The 17086-nt window shown below is 38.5% G+C and overlaps 1 protein-coding gene across 3 annotated transcripts in view; it reads left to right on the top strand.

Moving 5' to 3' along the window:
• The first annotated feature begins 6167 nt into the window (after positions 1–6167).
• Positions 6168–17086, top strand: part of pcdh11 (protocadherin 11) — a 126418-nt gene continuing 115499 nt past the window's right edge. For 2 of the 3 annotated variants that reach the window (XM_032527931.1, XM_032527932.1), the window contains exons 1-2: positions 6168–6962; positions 12713–13293. In XM_032527931.1, coding sequence (XP_032383822.1) covers positions 12754–13293 — 540 coding nt within the window. In that variant the 5' untranslated portion in view covers positions 6168–6962; positions 12713–12753. The remainder of the gene's footprint in view (positions 6963–12712; positions 13294–17086) is intronic. The other variant, XM_032527934.1, reaches the window with a different exon arrangement.

Consider the following 17086-nt stretch of genomic DNA (forward strand, 5'->3'; position numbering starts at 1 on the left):
ATTTATATTGTGTATAGCAAGCAAGGTCAAAAACAAGCATACCATTTTAATAGCAAGATACTGTAGCACACCACATAATTAGAAAACAGCTGGGAAAACAAAAATATTTCAGGAATAACTTGTCATAGATGACTTTTTTGTTAAACAAATTGGCACTATATTTACTTATTCAGAGTTTGAGCCGTGTATTCAAAGTTACAGTTTGCCCAGATATTCTTCAAAAGTTGTTACACTCTGAGAAGAATCTTCTCACTGCTTCGATGTGGAATATTCATGGACAAAATATCAAAGTACAGTTGAGGACTAGAAAGTCTGTGTCTTGGTAATGGTTGAATCAATATATGTTTTTTCAGACGATGACATTTTGAATTCACCGGAATTTGCATTTGAGTAGTTTGTTGCTGATTATGATGCACTTAGAGTCAATGTAAGTATACTAGAAGGGCAAAACTAGATGGACCCACAAGCACAGTTTGTAAACACCAGAACATTGTACACATATGTAATTGTTGAACAACTCTTTTCAGAGCTATAGGCATTGATATGCTGCTATAACAGCCTCTACTGTTCTGGGAACACTTCTTTTGGAACCTGGTTCAGGTGGTTGCTTCCATTCAGCTACTAGAGCATATCACTGATGTTGGGCAATAAGGTCTGGCTACCAGTCCTGTTACAATTTATCTCAAAGGTGTTCAGTATGGGTCAGGCTTAGCAGACCAGTTAACTTCTCACTGGACTTCACTTTGCCCACTGGGGCACTGTTATGTTGTTGCCATGTTGGACACAAAATCTTTCAAACGTACATCAATCAAAGCATTCATGTACTGAATGGACATGCACCCCAGTACGGAAAAAGGGGGTTTGTCCTCCAACATCCAGCAGACATTAACTGATCTTACGTACCCAGGACAAGCAAGATGGACAATATCTGCCATCTAGGGTTTAATGTTTGTGAAACTAATGTCTGAATTGTCGTTTGCTGCATTGCTATTGTGACCCTATCCGGGACAACAAAATGGATGCATGAATGGATGAACAGATGGCTGAATGGATGGATGAGCTAATTGAGTTCAGTAGTTTGAAGTTGACTGATATTGGTTATGTTTGATGTTTTCTGGTGTTCCTAAAAGCATTTATAGTAAGAGTGTCTAATAATCAGATACAAACATTGAAATTAAAAAAGAAATGAAAGAAAATGTAAAATATGTTCTATATGTGGTACTGGCAGAGGTGGTTATGCCGGATGGGCACTACTCAGAGACATAATCTTCTGTGCCACCTAATCTGTGGTTTAAGCATGGCAATTATAATAGAAAACCATCATGATAAAATGTAATTTTTTTCAACAGTTTTCAAGCTTCATAGCATATAAAAGTTTTCCATTTTCCCCACATAATAGGCCTACAGCCTGCTTCCTCTTTTAAGCCTCAAGCTAAGGAGCATGAAGTCTCAAGAGTGCGAAAGAGATGTCTGCACACATTGTCTTTTCAGTGCCATGTCTTTGGCAATGGGCATCCACAGTTTACAAGGCTTGCCTTCAATTTTACTCATCAAACAATGGGTGTGTACATAGCCCATTCAGGGCAGGGAAAATGCAACACAACGTGACATGAACATCAAGCATTCGGCCATCTGGGAAGGAAGAGTGCCAAATAATGACTCCTTAGTGATTATGAAACCACTATCCTTTTTCTCACATGTCACACACCCAAAAAATTGTTAATGAAAGAGAAATGTGTGAGTATTGATCTTACCAAGTGTTCCTGTGACATTGGTCCGATTCTACGTTCCTGTGTGAAAAGGAAACAGCAACGTGAATTTTTTAACATGGAGGGGAAAAAAGTGCCAATTCAAAGACGATTGATTTCATACCTCTCCTCCCACTCTTAAATGCCTTCCATGCAGTATGTTTTCCACTTGCTTTTGATGGCACCACGGCCAATCTAGTTCCTGACCACACATTAAGATCGAAATCTTTACAACATCAAATTTTATTTTAAATCAATTCAGTAACCTTCATCATGCAAGTACATTGTCAAACCCATCTGAATTTAAGGCACTGTGTTTAACAAGTGTTGCATTTCTTTATGAATAAGACCTCTCTAAGCGACATGGAATACGTTTAAACTTCATCATATTCATCTTTTCACTTTTAAGGACATGAAACCTTTGTAAAAGAGTGTTTTGATCAAAATAGTATTCACAAGTGATTCAAATCAACAGTCCAAATAGCTTTTTCCCCCAACTATTGTGCAAATGAATGAATGCACAAATCCATGTGAATACAGGGTGGGACTTTATTCAGCTAAATGTACAGTATACAGCCATGTCATCCATTTTGGTCCTCTGACAGTGTTGCCCCAGGCTGTGTTTCACAGTAGACAGATGGAAGGAAACATCACCACAGCATGTACAGTCGCCTTCATCAAAAATCACACAAAGGCTGTTCTTACAGTTACTTCTTGAGAAAAAATAAAAACAACCTTTTCCAAGACAGTAGAATTATGATTTAGGCATGTATCTTAAAAAGGAAACACTGACAAGTTGATGTTCTTCATGTATTTTAGAGCATTTGTAATGTTTGTTTATTTTGAGCAAAAAGTGACAGATACAAGTGAGTAGGTGAAACATTTGTTCTTCTTCTGCTCAACAGATTGATCTTGCACCGCTACAGAAAGCAGATGTGGGATGTAAGAAACAGAGCAGAACCACACAATATTACTGTTTCATTAATCACTTACATATGTTGTCATTAACTGACATTTGTCCACCCATCATACACTGTTCACATTCAGTTTGTACTATTTATAACACAACATGGAACACGTTTTAGCACACAGACCCTATTATGTGTTATAAAAATTCATCAATTATTAATTGGCATTGCTGACTTCACATTGAAAGGCTTATCCTTACTTTATTTTTTTTCTTCTTTTGGCCAAATAGCCCTAACCCTGTCAGGATTTTCTATTTAACCTTAGCATGAAATATATTCTGATACTGTTGGAGCGACCTTACGTGTGGTTTGGCAAAAAATAATTAGCGGTCTAGCACCTATCAAGGACAAACATGACAAAACCACATGGAAGTCAACCAAACCCGTACAATGCTTGTATATGCAATTAGTAGTTTTCAGACATGAACACACCTTTGAATCAGCGATTGTGAACAATAACCTGGACCTCTCACACACACACACACACACACACACAACATACTAATTTGCCAGTGGAACATTGGGTTAGGAGGACATGTCAACTGACAATAATGGTGGTTCACAGTGCTGGCTATAGTCTAATTGGTGTGTTGCATGTACACGTCACTCAATGCAAAACCTTTCATTAGCCTCAAGAGAACTGTGGTTGTACAGAATTCTGCCTCATCCTGCTTTAGCCATGCTTCAACTTCATCTGACAAGATATTATTGACAGTGGTTTTCTCAGCATTAGAATTTCATGTTGACTTGAGGCTTATTGGTTGATTGAGACAAGGAGATGTTTAGTATTTCATACAAATAAAATTGCACTTAGGGCAATTAAAGACCATGTGCAGTCCTTTGATTACTATATAAATTAGAATGAAAAATACATGAATAGTGTGTGTATATATATATATATATATATATATATATATATATATATATATAGGATCTGTCTTGCAACCATCATTTCACAAAGCTGTTGCTAAAAGAGTCCTTTAGCGTCTTATCTAAATGCGATTGATCAGAACTATTGCCGTCCCTTTTGACGCTGTTACGTTAAGGTCATAGGTGGGCTTACGCTTCCGTGACACACAGTAATAATGGGACAGTTAAAGAAGAAAGCGACTTTTGGAAAGGGGTCACTTCTTGCGTTTCTACATCATTTTTCTGAAATTCAACCTCTTTTGCCAAAAAGAATATATGCATTGAATTGTCCCCCCTCTGTCCACTCCATCTTTCTCAAATCATGTTCTTTTTCTAGAGATACTTAAGAAAGAAACAAACTGTCAGGATGTCTCCAACTCTTCAAAAATGACTGCCTTATTTCTACAAAAAATTAATGGGACATGTTTGCTCTCATTCTATATGGCATTCATTTTTACTGCTGGAAAGACAACATTAACAATTTTGGATAAAATGCTTAAATATATAAAAAAAAGAAAAAATATAAACTCACACCTTACAGCAGTTACTGCATTGTGGTCTCTTTGGATAACTTATGCTGTTTAAGATGAGGGGATAATACAAAACCACAGAATGGCTTTAAATTGAGTATAGTGGGCAAAGAATCCTTTCTTAAAACCGCTGTATGTTAATACACGGCAACCTTGCAATTTAGCTTTGCAACCCCTTCCTTCACCCATCCCCTTGCCCAGCTGTGCCGGACTGATAAGGTACATTAGTGAGTGTGCTCTTTCTTCCAATTATTTCTTTTACTGTACATGTGTGCATGACAAGTCATGGATTCAGTGGGAGGCCAAACAGCAAGCGATTAAAAGCAATGTTGAGAAAAAGATCTATTAGATTAGTATATTTAGAAAACAAAATCCGGCTTTTCTACATTTCTGCCATTTAGTCTATTAGCAGGGCACCGTTTTGATTTAACATTGTGGGAAAAAGTTGTGGTTGTACTGTTCATAAAAAATGTTTATAAATGTCTTAAGCTAGCATTTTATGTTAATGATTATTATCCTAGGGGGAAAAGACAATTGTAGTCCCCTGATTTTGTGTTTTAACTAAGCACTGAATGATCAATCAAGGTTAAAACAGTAATTGCACCAGTGTCAGGCAGGGTTTACATACATAATATTTGGTTTAGTGAATTATCACAGTCCACTAATGCATCCTATACGATGGAACACAGTGAATTTATTGATTAATTTACCCCAATTTATTGTAAATGCCGAAAGTTTCCTCTGAACAATACTTTTGTAAAATATAAAAATAGCCATATGCATCATGCATTAGGAATTATGTGGCTTGTGACAGATTATATTGCTCTGATTCCTCAAAGAAGTCCTTAAGAAGTTCTCAGAGAGTAACAGTGAAATTAAGAACATTTATTGTTGAATGATGTTTTCTCAATGGATAAAGAAAGATGGTTCTGCAATTATTTGGGCTAAATGAAAAACAGTCATCTGGCCCTACCCCTGCCCCCTTGTCTTCAGGGATGAGTGTTGTGATATGAAATATTGTGAAGAGGGAAATGTTGGTCAGGTGAATGAGGCTCTTTTTGAAACCTTGCCATGGGCTAAACTTCTTAAAATGGAGAGTTATAGCCATTTCTTGTATGAGGTGATAGTAAAAGGACATGGGTAATCAGTTGTAACATTGTGGTGGGGAGGATTTGACCTTTGTGTGACCAGAACCCTTTATGACCCCCATAAAAGCAGCTGTTAGCATCTACATTAGCGTATTTGGTAATGGAACACCCATTCATTTTGCCGTAGCAGAAAAGTGACAGCTTGATGGGTTGTGATCAGGGATTTTTGAGTCAATCGATACGTTGCATTGATGCATGTTTGACCCTGTGCCATTCAGTTGCAAGCACATTTGTTTATGTTTCAGCTCAATAGGTTTTATGGTCTAAATTGCATGCTGTTAAACCACGTTTAGCACTTTCCTGATACTGAATATCTAATTGATTCTTCAATTTCATTTTAAATAGGCATTTGAGTTACCTTTTCAATTTTTATACAATGACATTTGCCTCCAGTTTCAAGGTTTTACCATTTCTTGCATTTCAAGTGTTCAACTGTTCATGGTAATAAGATGAACTGTGATTATTCAACACCATTTTATACATGGAAACTATGGAAATTGTGAACTAACCCATTATCGGACTAATTTCTTTTCTCATCTCTGATAAAAGCTCTGCCATGGCCTGTTGACACTCTTGGGAATGTCTGAAAAGAATTTGAACCTCATCATTATTCAGAGGTGCCTATGATACAGTACCCAACACCTAATTGAAATGAAAAGCAGACACAAATCTCCGTATAAAAGTGAACAGTGCCCCCCTCTTGCTTTCAGGCAGATTTCTGGAGCACTGTGGCAACTGCAAACAGCAAAGGCATCTGTGGTCCAACCAAACCCCGCCATCCAGTTACATCTCAGTGCAAGCATCTCTCCAACGCAGTGCGGCTTTAAGAGGACCGGGCCGGGGCTCTTAAATCTGCGGTTGGCTCCTCCTTCCGCCATGATGTCAGTCGGAGGGAGAGCGAGAGGGAGAGAGGTGGGCAGTATTGAGGAACTGAGTTCATACAATACTACTGAGACATCTACAGCTTAGCAGACAGATACGATGCACCGCCTATCCCGGCTCCTGTAAGTGATGCTGCACTGAGGCACACTTTGATCCAACTCCATTGGGGGGCGATGTGCTCTCTGCATCCCTCCTTCAAGAGTTTTTGGGGAGCGTGCACTACCTCGAATCAGTCAAAACAAGTGGTTATAAAATAAATAAGGTTTAAGCTTTCAGTATTTCATCAAAAGTCCTTTTTTCGCGCTCTTGGATTGACGTTTTACGCGCGGGTCAAGAAGCCTTTAACGCACACGTGTAAGTTTGGTACCAACGATTTTAAGCTGGTAAAAAAACAAGTAGGAATTGCAAGGCAAACGTAGATTAGGGATACAAAGTTAATGTAAAACCAGCTTGGATCAATGCGTATCTCTGGCCGTGGGATTGCGAGCCCAAGACTCCTGAAGAGGAATTACAGCGTCCTGGTCGAACAAAGTTGATTGCTGTGCATGATTTTGTTTTTCTCCTGCACATGAGGACCACCGCTTTTCTAGCGCATGGATAAGTTTTTGTAGTGGATAACATTTTTTTTTCTATTTGCATTGCGTTTTCCTGCCGCTTCTGATGAGGATCCTTTCCCCCACTTCAGTTTAATTCATGGCACTTCTTTTTTTGTAAATCAGTGATGTCTCCACGCGACGGAACTCACGGCTGATTTTTCACCTTATTCGAGCGGAAAAGGTAAGCTTTGCTCTTAATCATCACTTTACTGTTGAGATGAAAATGTGTTTTACTTTAGTGGTCTCTGAGCATATGTAAGCACATGGCTGGTATATGCGCAGAGACGCTGGAGACTTACAGTCTAATGAATATGGTCCATATAAAATAAAATTGATGTCTCAATACCGGCGAAGACCTGCGCTATATTTACAATCACCTGAGAGCAACATAAGGTGGGCGAAAATGTAGTGATACATACATAGCAAGGCACTTGAATAAATCAGTGTGTTGCAATTGTGGGTCATTTTGATGTTCCGTGGGTTTTCCTAGAGCTGCTCCAAATATATATAACAGGCGTCCTTGCGCACCTGATGTAAATATAAATTATCCACGGACGTGGTGCATCGTTGAGAAGCTAACCTGAGATATCGTATTACGAATGTGTACCGCGCGGTTGGTCACGACTACGAGCGTTATTTAGTCTTGCTAAACACTGATCGCTAGATAGATCTATAGGCCTACTTTCTAAGAGCATCCAACTGCAGAGACTTGTCAGTGCAGGTTTCTCAGCAGCCTGGCCGCTTAGCTTGGTGCGTGGGTGCGCGGTACCAGCGCGCTCCTGGTCAAGCGGTTCATCTGTCATAGACCATCACCTCAGGCCTTTCAGACTGTTCACGCTCAAACTCTAGGAAAAAAAAATATAAATATTTCAATGTTTTCTATCACGAATAGTTGAAATAGTCACGATGTAATTCCCCGTTGCCCTAAAGATTAACCGCCACAGTTGGTTGTTTGGGTTCCAAATAAGGTATAACTGCTCGCTATGCAATAGATTATTATTGTGCCTTTTTTTTAAAGAGTCTCATAAGGCCTATACTGAACTCAATATTTGCTGGAGAATTAAATCAAATGGTAATGTGAACCTTCCCAAGGTGAGCAGCATATTTTGGCTGTAGGCTGAGACATTTATATTAAAAGAAGAGCCAGTGAGTAAATGGAAGCAGGCTAAGTATTTGACTTGAAAATTGCACCAAAAAACATCTGCTCATGCACATCCATATTTCAAACTAATACAGAGCAATTGATACTTATGTACTGTACATGTTCCAGCCATATCTCCAATTGTTTTTAATGCCTCTGATAAATTCAGCTAAATATTGACTGCATGAGTTTCGGGTTAGGAAACTGTATGTGTTATAACAAGTTCATAAAGTAAGTGACTTGTTGTCTCAGAGATGCTTTCCAGGTGATAATATCGTTTTTGCTTTTAGATTTTATCCCACAGTGTAGGCCTAATGTTTGGTTGTTCCCAATCAAGCTCCTTTAAACTTTCTGACGCCACAGTCACATATATAAACTCAGTAAGTTAAGCGTGTGTCCATCATGTAAGGCCATCTTTAGATTTAGATCTTCTAAATACCTTTCTAATATTCCCAAGTTGAAGTGCACTTCCCATCAAGTATCATATATTAAATGACTACCCACATTGAATTCTCTTATTTCAGAATCCATGATAGTGTCTACAGCACAAATTTGACCTGAAATATGACCACACTGAAATATATGAAAATGTTTTCTAATACGTTTCAGTTTTATTTCAATAGAAAATTCACTTTTACCAATGGTTCATAATATGCATGGTTTTAAACTAAAGATATACTAATTTTTTAATTAGTTTCATTTAATTGCATGGTCTCTCTGACAATTTAATTACTTGTTTATACTTTAGAATTTGTCACATTTTCATAAAAATAATAGATTTTAGTCAAATTTAACATTAAAGGTGACGTAAAGCTACATCGGAAAATCACACTTAGCATTAGGAATACATTTGCATGTATGGACTGCCCTCTTGAGTTCCATGATTACAACGATGTAAATTAGTACGCCATTTTGCTAATGCAGGAGGGTAAGAAATAATACCTAGCGTCCATTTCATTATCCAAGAAGTACATAATCCAACTTTATCTAACAATTAAGAAACTGATATGTGCAAAGCCACTGAGTTATGCAGCTTAACAGCATTGCCAGACTTTATGCAAACATTGTGCCACAAAGTATGCGTCAGAATTTTGAAATCTATTTCCTGTTTAATTGATACAAGATAGTCTGATATGCAAATCCCAGTGATATTTGAACTTCAATATCAATCTTTTGTCTGTATTAAATCTACTCTTAACATTGCCAATGTGTCTGTTTATGTCAAGCATAATTTTCTCGCACTTTCTCACTTTTCAGCATGACTTAATATATATTCATTGTTGAAGTTTCCCAAGAGAAAACAACATTTATTCCTCCACTGTGTAAAGAGAATTGTTCTGGCTATGTGGACTGAAAAAGAACTGACTGATCTTGACTGAAACCTGGTCTGTCAGGCTGTCAGTGATCCTTAAAGCTGTTAAAAGAGAAAAGCCCAAGACAATCAAAAGTATTATTTCTACCAATACCCTCTTTTGAAAATCTCTTTGGATCCAAAGGCAATATTGATAGATACAACAGTGGTGAAAACCTGCCTTTGACAGTTAGAGGACTCCATATGTCTTGGTTCCAAGCCTCAGACAAACCACACTAAAAGTTTCCACTATAGGGTATATTTAGGGGTGAAGGTAGAGGGGTGACAAAAGCTGTATGTCTCCCCTCTCACTGCTACCTTCAGCGGATGCAAACTCCAGGAAGGTCTGTCCATCACTTTGTTGTGTAAAGTGATCCTGGGCTGGCCTGCGCTTCTTCACTCTGTGTCTCCCAAAAGGGAGGCTTGAGTTTACCTACTGGATTCAACCTGCTGTCTGGGGCTCAAAATAGAATTTCAGGAGACTAGTGAAATGTAAGCAAAGGAGACACTCTGACTGACACCTAGGATTTCTTTCTCCCTCCCTCTTACTTTTTTCCCCCTCCAGCACAATTCCTTCTCTCACCTAGGATATCCTCATGGACAGGCTTGTAAAGAGTTGTGACAAGTGAAACGCCATGCAAACGTTGGAAAAATCATAGCTAAGAAAACTGAACCTGCATTAAGTCACATGAATAAGAAGACTAAACACGTTTGGTCATAAAGTGTTGAAGGGCAACATGTGCTTCTTGCCTTTAAAATACCTAACATAATTTTAGCATTTTAACTTTAATGTGGGAAAAGAAAAACTCTGTATATTTATTTACTTTAGATACATCTAGTGTATACATGTAGATCTCCTATAGTAATAAAATTAGCAATTATAGGGTGTCGTTTTTTGCTACATTTGTACTACTGCATGGACTCTGAGTCAAAAATATACTACACCACTTCATCCTGCGGAACATTATTGTCACTTACAAGGGAGAGGAAATCTAGATCATGCTTTGATCTTTTCTTTTCTTTTTACACTTCACCGAATCACATCCCATTTAAGGATGTAATTTAAACTTCATTATTCGTTGAGCGAGCTCAGCCTTGGACTGCCTGGCGATCATCACAGTAAAACAGTTGGTGCTCACTCTCAGAAAGATGCACACTTCAAAGTAAAGTGTGTCACAGTTACTAATGGGATATATCTCATCAATATTTTGACATGACAGTATAATACTGCCTGTGTCCTATATGTGTAAAATGAATAACCCTCACACTAATCAATGTCAGCCATGTTTTTTCCTGTCCAACTGTTCTTTAATGAGTCTCATGTGACTGCTTTATAAAACGTGTGAAAAGAAATCGTCTTTACAGGCTGTCTTTAATGTCTTGCAATTGTTGCTGATTCAAAACCAGCTTAATTAAATTCTTATTTTTAATCAAATCCCCTTTGTCTGTAGGCCGAGAGCTTCAATGGCTATGAATGCTGTTGCCTTGCCAATTTAGAGGACCCCTGTAGTGCAGTTTAGGTAGTCGTACCTTTTTTTTTACAGGATATTGTTGGACTCAAGTAAATGGATGGAAATTTCATAAAGTAGAAAATATTACTGCTCCCAAAGAGCTATTTGTGGTCCCTTGTTACTGCGGGTATGTATGCATTTTCCGCACCAGCCCTACGTTGTTTCTGTGATGGCTGTCATACACTTTTGCCATATTTTAAAGGAAATGGACGTTTGATTTCAAGGCAGCTGCCGTATGAATACAAACCAATATCTTGAGGGAAATCATACAGTTGGAAACACTCTGGGGGGTTGGTGAATCTAAATACACAGTGGAATAGGAGCAATGAAATTATATTAGTTGTTAAATATGTTGGGCTGGAAAAATACACATGGGGAGCCAGGATTATTATTCGAAGTAAACATAGCTGTGCATTGGCGTGACTAAAAACAATCTAATGACCAGTAATGTCATTTTGTTCTACTGTAAAAATCTACCCAACATGGATTTACTTTGGTAATTACACTCCATTACCACCACTGTAATGTCAAAAGCCAATTAAAGCCTGTGTAGCCATGCATTTTAATACCAGTGTGATTGTGGTGGAAATGATGGAATTTCATTTATTAAAGATATCTACAAATAGATTAAATTAATGAATAAGTCCAAATGTGAGCTAGCAAACCACAGGAAGTAACTCATCTAATAACTTACTAAATATGCTACTAATTAACTGGTGGAAAGCAGTCAATATTTTATGCTAGCATATACTGACAGGGAAGGAATTGCAGAGTATGACTCCATCATCTCCCAATGACCCACTTGGGTTTTGGCAAATGGGGTTATTGCCCTTTGGCTAGCATGTGCACATATAAAACAGTTAAAGATTGTGTAGAACAACAGCATCAAATAAAGTGGCAACCAACACAATAAAATGTATTAATGAACAATGTTCAGTGATGGTAAACCCATCTGCACTGAGTTTTCTGTTAAGGGGTTTATCATAGGCATCATACAGCACAAACAGTAAACTGAATGCTGTTCAAATTTGAAGTTGAAGAAAACACATTCATCAGGTTGTAATGAAGTTAAGATTAAATTTCATTAATTTGACTGATGGCGGCTCCCACAACAAATAATTTCACATTGTTGTCTCCTTCCATAGCAGATACTCTAAACAATGCTCTTATCATACTGCGTATGTTTACACACATGGGCATTCATGAAATATTTGAGAGCTCAATTGTTTACATTCAGAGCAAATGAGGTTTTCCATTATCGCTGCTGTCAAGCGGTACCACTGCATGTGTGTGTGTGTGTGTGTGTGTGTGTGTGTGTGTGTGTGTGCGCATGCGTGCTAGTGTTTTTGTGTGGGTGCATGCGTGTTTGTGTGTGTGCATAGAAGCACCAATGCTTAAGTCTCAGTTCTGCTTCCTCCACATCAGCTGAAGTGTGGATGTGAACTGCAGTTTATGAAGACACCGCTGCACCATATTGACTCACTTTGACTCAGATATGAGATAAGTTTTTTTTCTGCATCCAATTTTTTCATGCACAATAGTTTGAGAACAAGCTTTCAAGGCAAACAATTTTGTTGTGACACTAAATTTGACTGCTTTCATACTTCTCGATACAAATATAATGTAATTACAGCCATGAAATGGATTGATGGAATACGTGAACTACTAACCTTTACGTGTCTGCTTGCTCAATGGATGTCATCAAAGGTTAATTGTGTAAAACCACCTTTAATTTGCTTTCAAAGACTTGCAAAGGATGTGGGCTCATAACTAGTTGAGGATGAATAGGTCAAGTTGAAAACTCTCCGTGAGGGAAAATAGTACTAATTACTGCAGAACTGGAATGCCATGTAATTTGTGCGCTGACATTGTATGTTCTGTCTTTCTCTCTTCTTTTTTCTCTCTCTATCTTGTCTCTCTTGTGGCAGAATTGCTGCTGTAGAAGTGAAGTTCCCATCCACCCTTGAGTATGGACTTAGTAAGTAAGGCTGATGTGCTGGTGGTCTTGCTCACCTGTATGGTCTTGCTATGCCGGGCCCAGGAGAGGGACTACACGGTAAAGGAGGAGCAGCCAGAGAACGTCCGCATTGGGAACCTGCGCAAGGACCTGGACCTCAACCTTGACCCCAACATCAGGCTTTCCTCACCACTGCAGTTCAAGCCTGTGTACAAGACAGGTGACGTGCCTTTGGTGAGGGTGGAGGCCAACACAGGGGAGATCTTTACCACCAATCACAGAATTGACCGGGAGAAGCTGTGCTCAGGGGTCTTCGCTGAGAAACGCTGCTACTATGAGATTGAAGTGGCTGTACTGCCGGATGAGATCTTCCGATTGGTCAAGATCCGCTTCCTGATCGAGGATGTAAATGACAACGCACCCCTTTTCCAGTCCACTGTAATAAACATATCCATCCCGGAGAACACAGCCATCAACACCCGATACCCGGTACCCTCAGCATTTGACCCTGATGTAGGGATCAATGGGATTCAACATTATGAACTGGTCAAGGTGAGGCTCACTCCTGTTTCATCTCTCACATAGAAAAATAAATTAAATATAAATTGTGTTTGGATGTGTCAGGCTGGATTTAGTTTAGTTAATTTTGATAAAAGAAGTGTTCATTTTCTAAACTATCTATAAAAGATTTTTTTTTTCTGAATCACAGTTGTTAAACATAACGTTTTGTGTGTGTGTGTGTGTATATATATATATATATGCTAAAGACCGAATGTCCATTTGGTTCATTTATGAATGATGAAGTCTAACACCAGGTTAAGTTGATAGAGGTCATGAGTGTATTGCTGCAATATCATCCATCTCAGCCATCTTGTATAAATTAATTTAGATCAATAGTGAATGAGTGAAAGATATTGATAATGAACGATATGGGCCTGAAGCCTAATGTTACTGGTACGGTCTTCAAGTTACTGGTTGCTTTATGGACTTAATAGAATAAAAAGCTTTTAGTAGAACAAATAGGCTTACAATTATATTTGATAAACCAAAGACCATTGAAGCAATCTACAATATCATGGAGAAACAATTGCGCTTGTCGTAATTTAGCACTTGGCAGGTCAGGACCAGGGCACATCACGTCACGGTGGCTACTAGCCAAAATCTGGATGGAGGGATGACGGAGAGAGGAATAATTTCAACAGCTGGAAGTATTGTCATTATATAGAAGCTTTGATCTAAATGGGAACATTGATGCCATCCAACATGTCACTGTGAGCAGAGCAGAGCAGCTCTTCTCTCTTGCCTTGTGCATGCAGTCAGAGCAAGTTACTATGGTGATGGGAATATGCGTCGCCGGGTCCTTTTCATAATGTAAGCGTGTAAGTGTGAAACTTGAAAAAAAAAAATGATATAGCCTATTTGAATGTGCTATAGTCTTCATTACATACAGTAACAGCGTGATTTTGCAGTTTTACAGGTTGGTTGATTGCTGACTCCTCCTGTAAGGTTAATTATTGTTCTAATAAAGTAGAATGAGCTCTAAAGTTGCTGGCAGTTGAAGCGTTTGGGGGGCGGGGTTTGCCGCCAAAGTAATACAGTAATATAATGAGTAACTTGACTAATTACTTTTGATGCTAAGTAATAAGTAAAGTGATAAAATGTCTTTTTTTTTAAAGTAACACTCTTAAGTAACTTGCCCAACACTAGTCAGCACACACATTAGTAATGGATCTCTGACCCACTCCTATGCCGGCAGCATATCACCGGTCTACATAAGATCTGATTGGTTGACTTTTTTAAATTAGTGAGTCCTTACGATATTTGTTTTCCTGCAGATTTTTCCTCCCATGTGGTTTTCATGCAATATGATTCAGATTCTACTTTATAGCTTCTCCTCTAAACTTGCTATATTGCTAGAAATGTAGTGCTGTAGTTTACGTCCATATAGGAAATGAATTTTGATGCGTTGAAAATTATCTACGTTTTCATTAAGTGGAAGTTTTCTCCATGTACTGTAATATCAGAGAACACACAGTTGTGCACACACAACATTTACTGCATGTCCAATTTCCAGCAACATGTTACATGTGCTGAACATAGTTGGTTTCAGAAATGTGTACTGTATCATGTTAATAGGTGTCTCATGCCAAACTATGAAACAAAAATGTATCATCTAATTGATGTTTTTTTTAACGGCAGTGCAATAGTCTGTTGCTTAATGGAGTCAGCCCTACATCTAGAATGTAGGATAATATCATGCATTCTTCATTTATAGTTCAGACAACACTCTATGCTTTGTGCATAGATGAACATTAGAGATGACTTGAGCTCTTACAAATGAAGTGTAATTAAAGAGGGAGATGCAAGCACTCTGGAGGAAACCCTAAACATAATAAATAAAGATGGGTTAGTGGATTTTGAGGGCTTGATGCGAGACAGGAATGACAAGTCCATCTTGGATTCTCAGATGAAGTTAACACTGGGTTGGAATGAACAGAAACGTTGCTGTCCATGTCTGCCTTGAATAACAATTTGCTTTTTTAAAGAGTCCCACTGCCAAGGCCTCTCCAGCGCAATGTCCTGAATTGTTCATGCCTGGAAAATCACCAACCAAATGTTCTGCTCATTATGAAGATCATCTGCAATCATTTTCTTTGCCCTTTTCACAATATAACACATTCTAAATCCTCGCCTAGACTGTGGTTGGATTCTCTTTTGCAGGAATTTCCTATTAGAGCATCCTCAGCACTGAGACCCTGATTCTGTTCTTCTCATTATATTCTCATTGTACTCAAGATTAATGTTCTTGTATTCCAGGTTCCATAGGAGTAAACCACAGGAACAAGTATTAAAGGAGCCAGAAACATGTTCAACCTTTGGCATCTTTTATTTCAGAAGTGCAGTAAAGCCAAGGGTTTAGTGGGGAAAGAATGTGCAAGCATTTCCTAGAATAGCTCTTGGCCCACTAAGCCACACATGGACTATCTTTGTATGGTCCTGTGAGATTTGTCTCAGAAGCTCCCCCAGAATGATAGTTTGCCCAGTTTCCTTGTGTTGTGCAAGGCATGGAATTGCTACCATTGTGTTGCACAATGAGCCAAGACTCAATGATCCACCACTTCACATGTAGCATGCCTGGATTGTTAAAAGAACGAAATAAACATTGTAGTCTAACTTTGTACTTTTCTAAAGCTAAGAGGGACGATGGGTAATTTCATCCAACACGGTGCTCCAGCATCACACATAATGGTAATCACACTTTAAGTGAAACTCCGCCATCAGTGTAGTGCAGTAGTGTGCTTCATCACCTGAACTGCAAAGAAGGCGTCCTAAGAAATAGTCAAGGTCAGAGAAAGCAATCACATGCATGGATGGAGGAAGATCTCCCATGAAAGCAGATTTGATCACTTTATGTATTCACCAAATAACTCAGAGGCCAACATGGATACATACTCTAAGACTAAAGAAGATGCTGCTGTTGGGTTTTCTCAGAATTTTGGCTGTACACAAACATTGGCCCCTTTACTTATTCCATTGTTGTATGATTCAGCAACATCACACACTATATGAATCCAAATTGCATCTAAGTCAGCATCTTCAGACACATTTAAGGTGGGCATCTTGTTCAAGTCATTTTATGTAGATCCGTGTGCTGCTGCTAGCTGGGGTAACCTCACTTAAAGTGGATCACAGATTGGGTGTCTGTGTTTTGGTTAGGCAATCTGGAGGGCTCTTAGACTTAACCTTTGTCACTTACCTAGCTTTTTCCTTGCAAGATTTCTGAAGTATACAAATATAAGGAAATAGATAATGAAATTAAAGATTTTTGAGTTGGAGTGGTATTTTTTCTGGTACTCCAAGTTGGAGTTTGAATAATTTTATTCCTTAACTGATTTTGCATTTGAAGATGCAAAATTTATTCAAGCTTCATTCCGAAGTAGCAAGAAAAAAATGATTAATGTATTGCATGCTGCCTATAGGCAGTGAATAGGGTTTTTTGGGCAGATAGCTCACTGTCAAGCATTTCCAGTTTTCATTAGCATCCTATTTTGACACATTATCCTCTTCTAGGGGTTGACAAAAAGAGACAAACAATTCCCAGCTTCTTTTGTCTTAATTATATGCATGAGATCATAGCCAGTGGCAAAAGTGGATGAGTAATGGAGAGAAAGAATGAGGGAGGAATGAGAGACAGAGAGAGGGTGAGTTTTTATCAGCATTATAATAGGTGCTATAGCTTGTGATGAATAGCTCTCCCCAGTTAGCCCTATCCATGGGCATCACCGTGACTAGAGTCCTCCTGATATATTCACAGCCCTATCGCCGTCTCCTCTTAGTTTTAATA

This window comes from Etheostoma spectabile, chromosome 10 (genome assembly GCF_008692095.1).
Source record: "Etheostoma spectabile isolate EspeVRDwgs_2016 chromosome 10, UIUC_Espe_1.0, whole genome shotgun sequence".
Classification (NCBI taxonomy): Eukaryota; Metazoa; Chordata; class Actinopteri; order Perciformes; family Percidae; genus Etheostoma; species Etheostoma spectabile.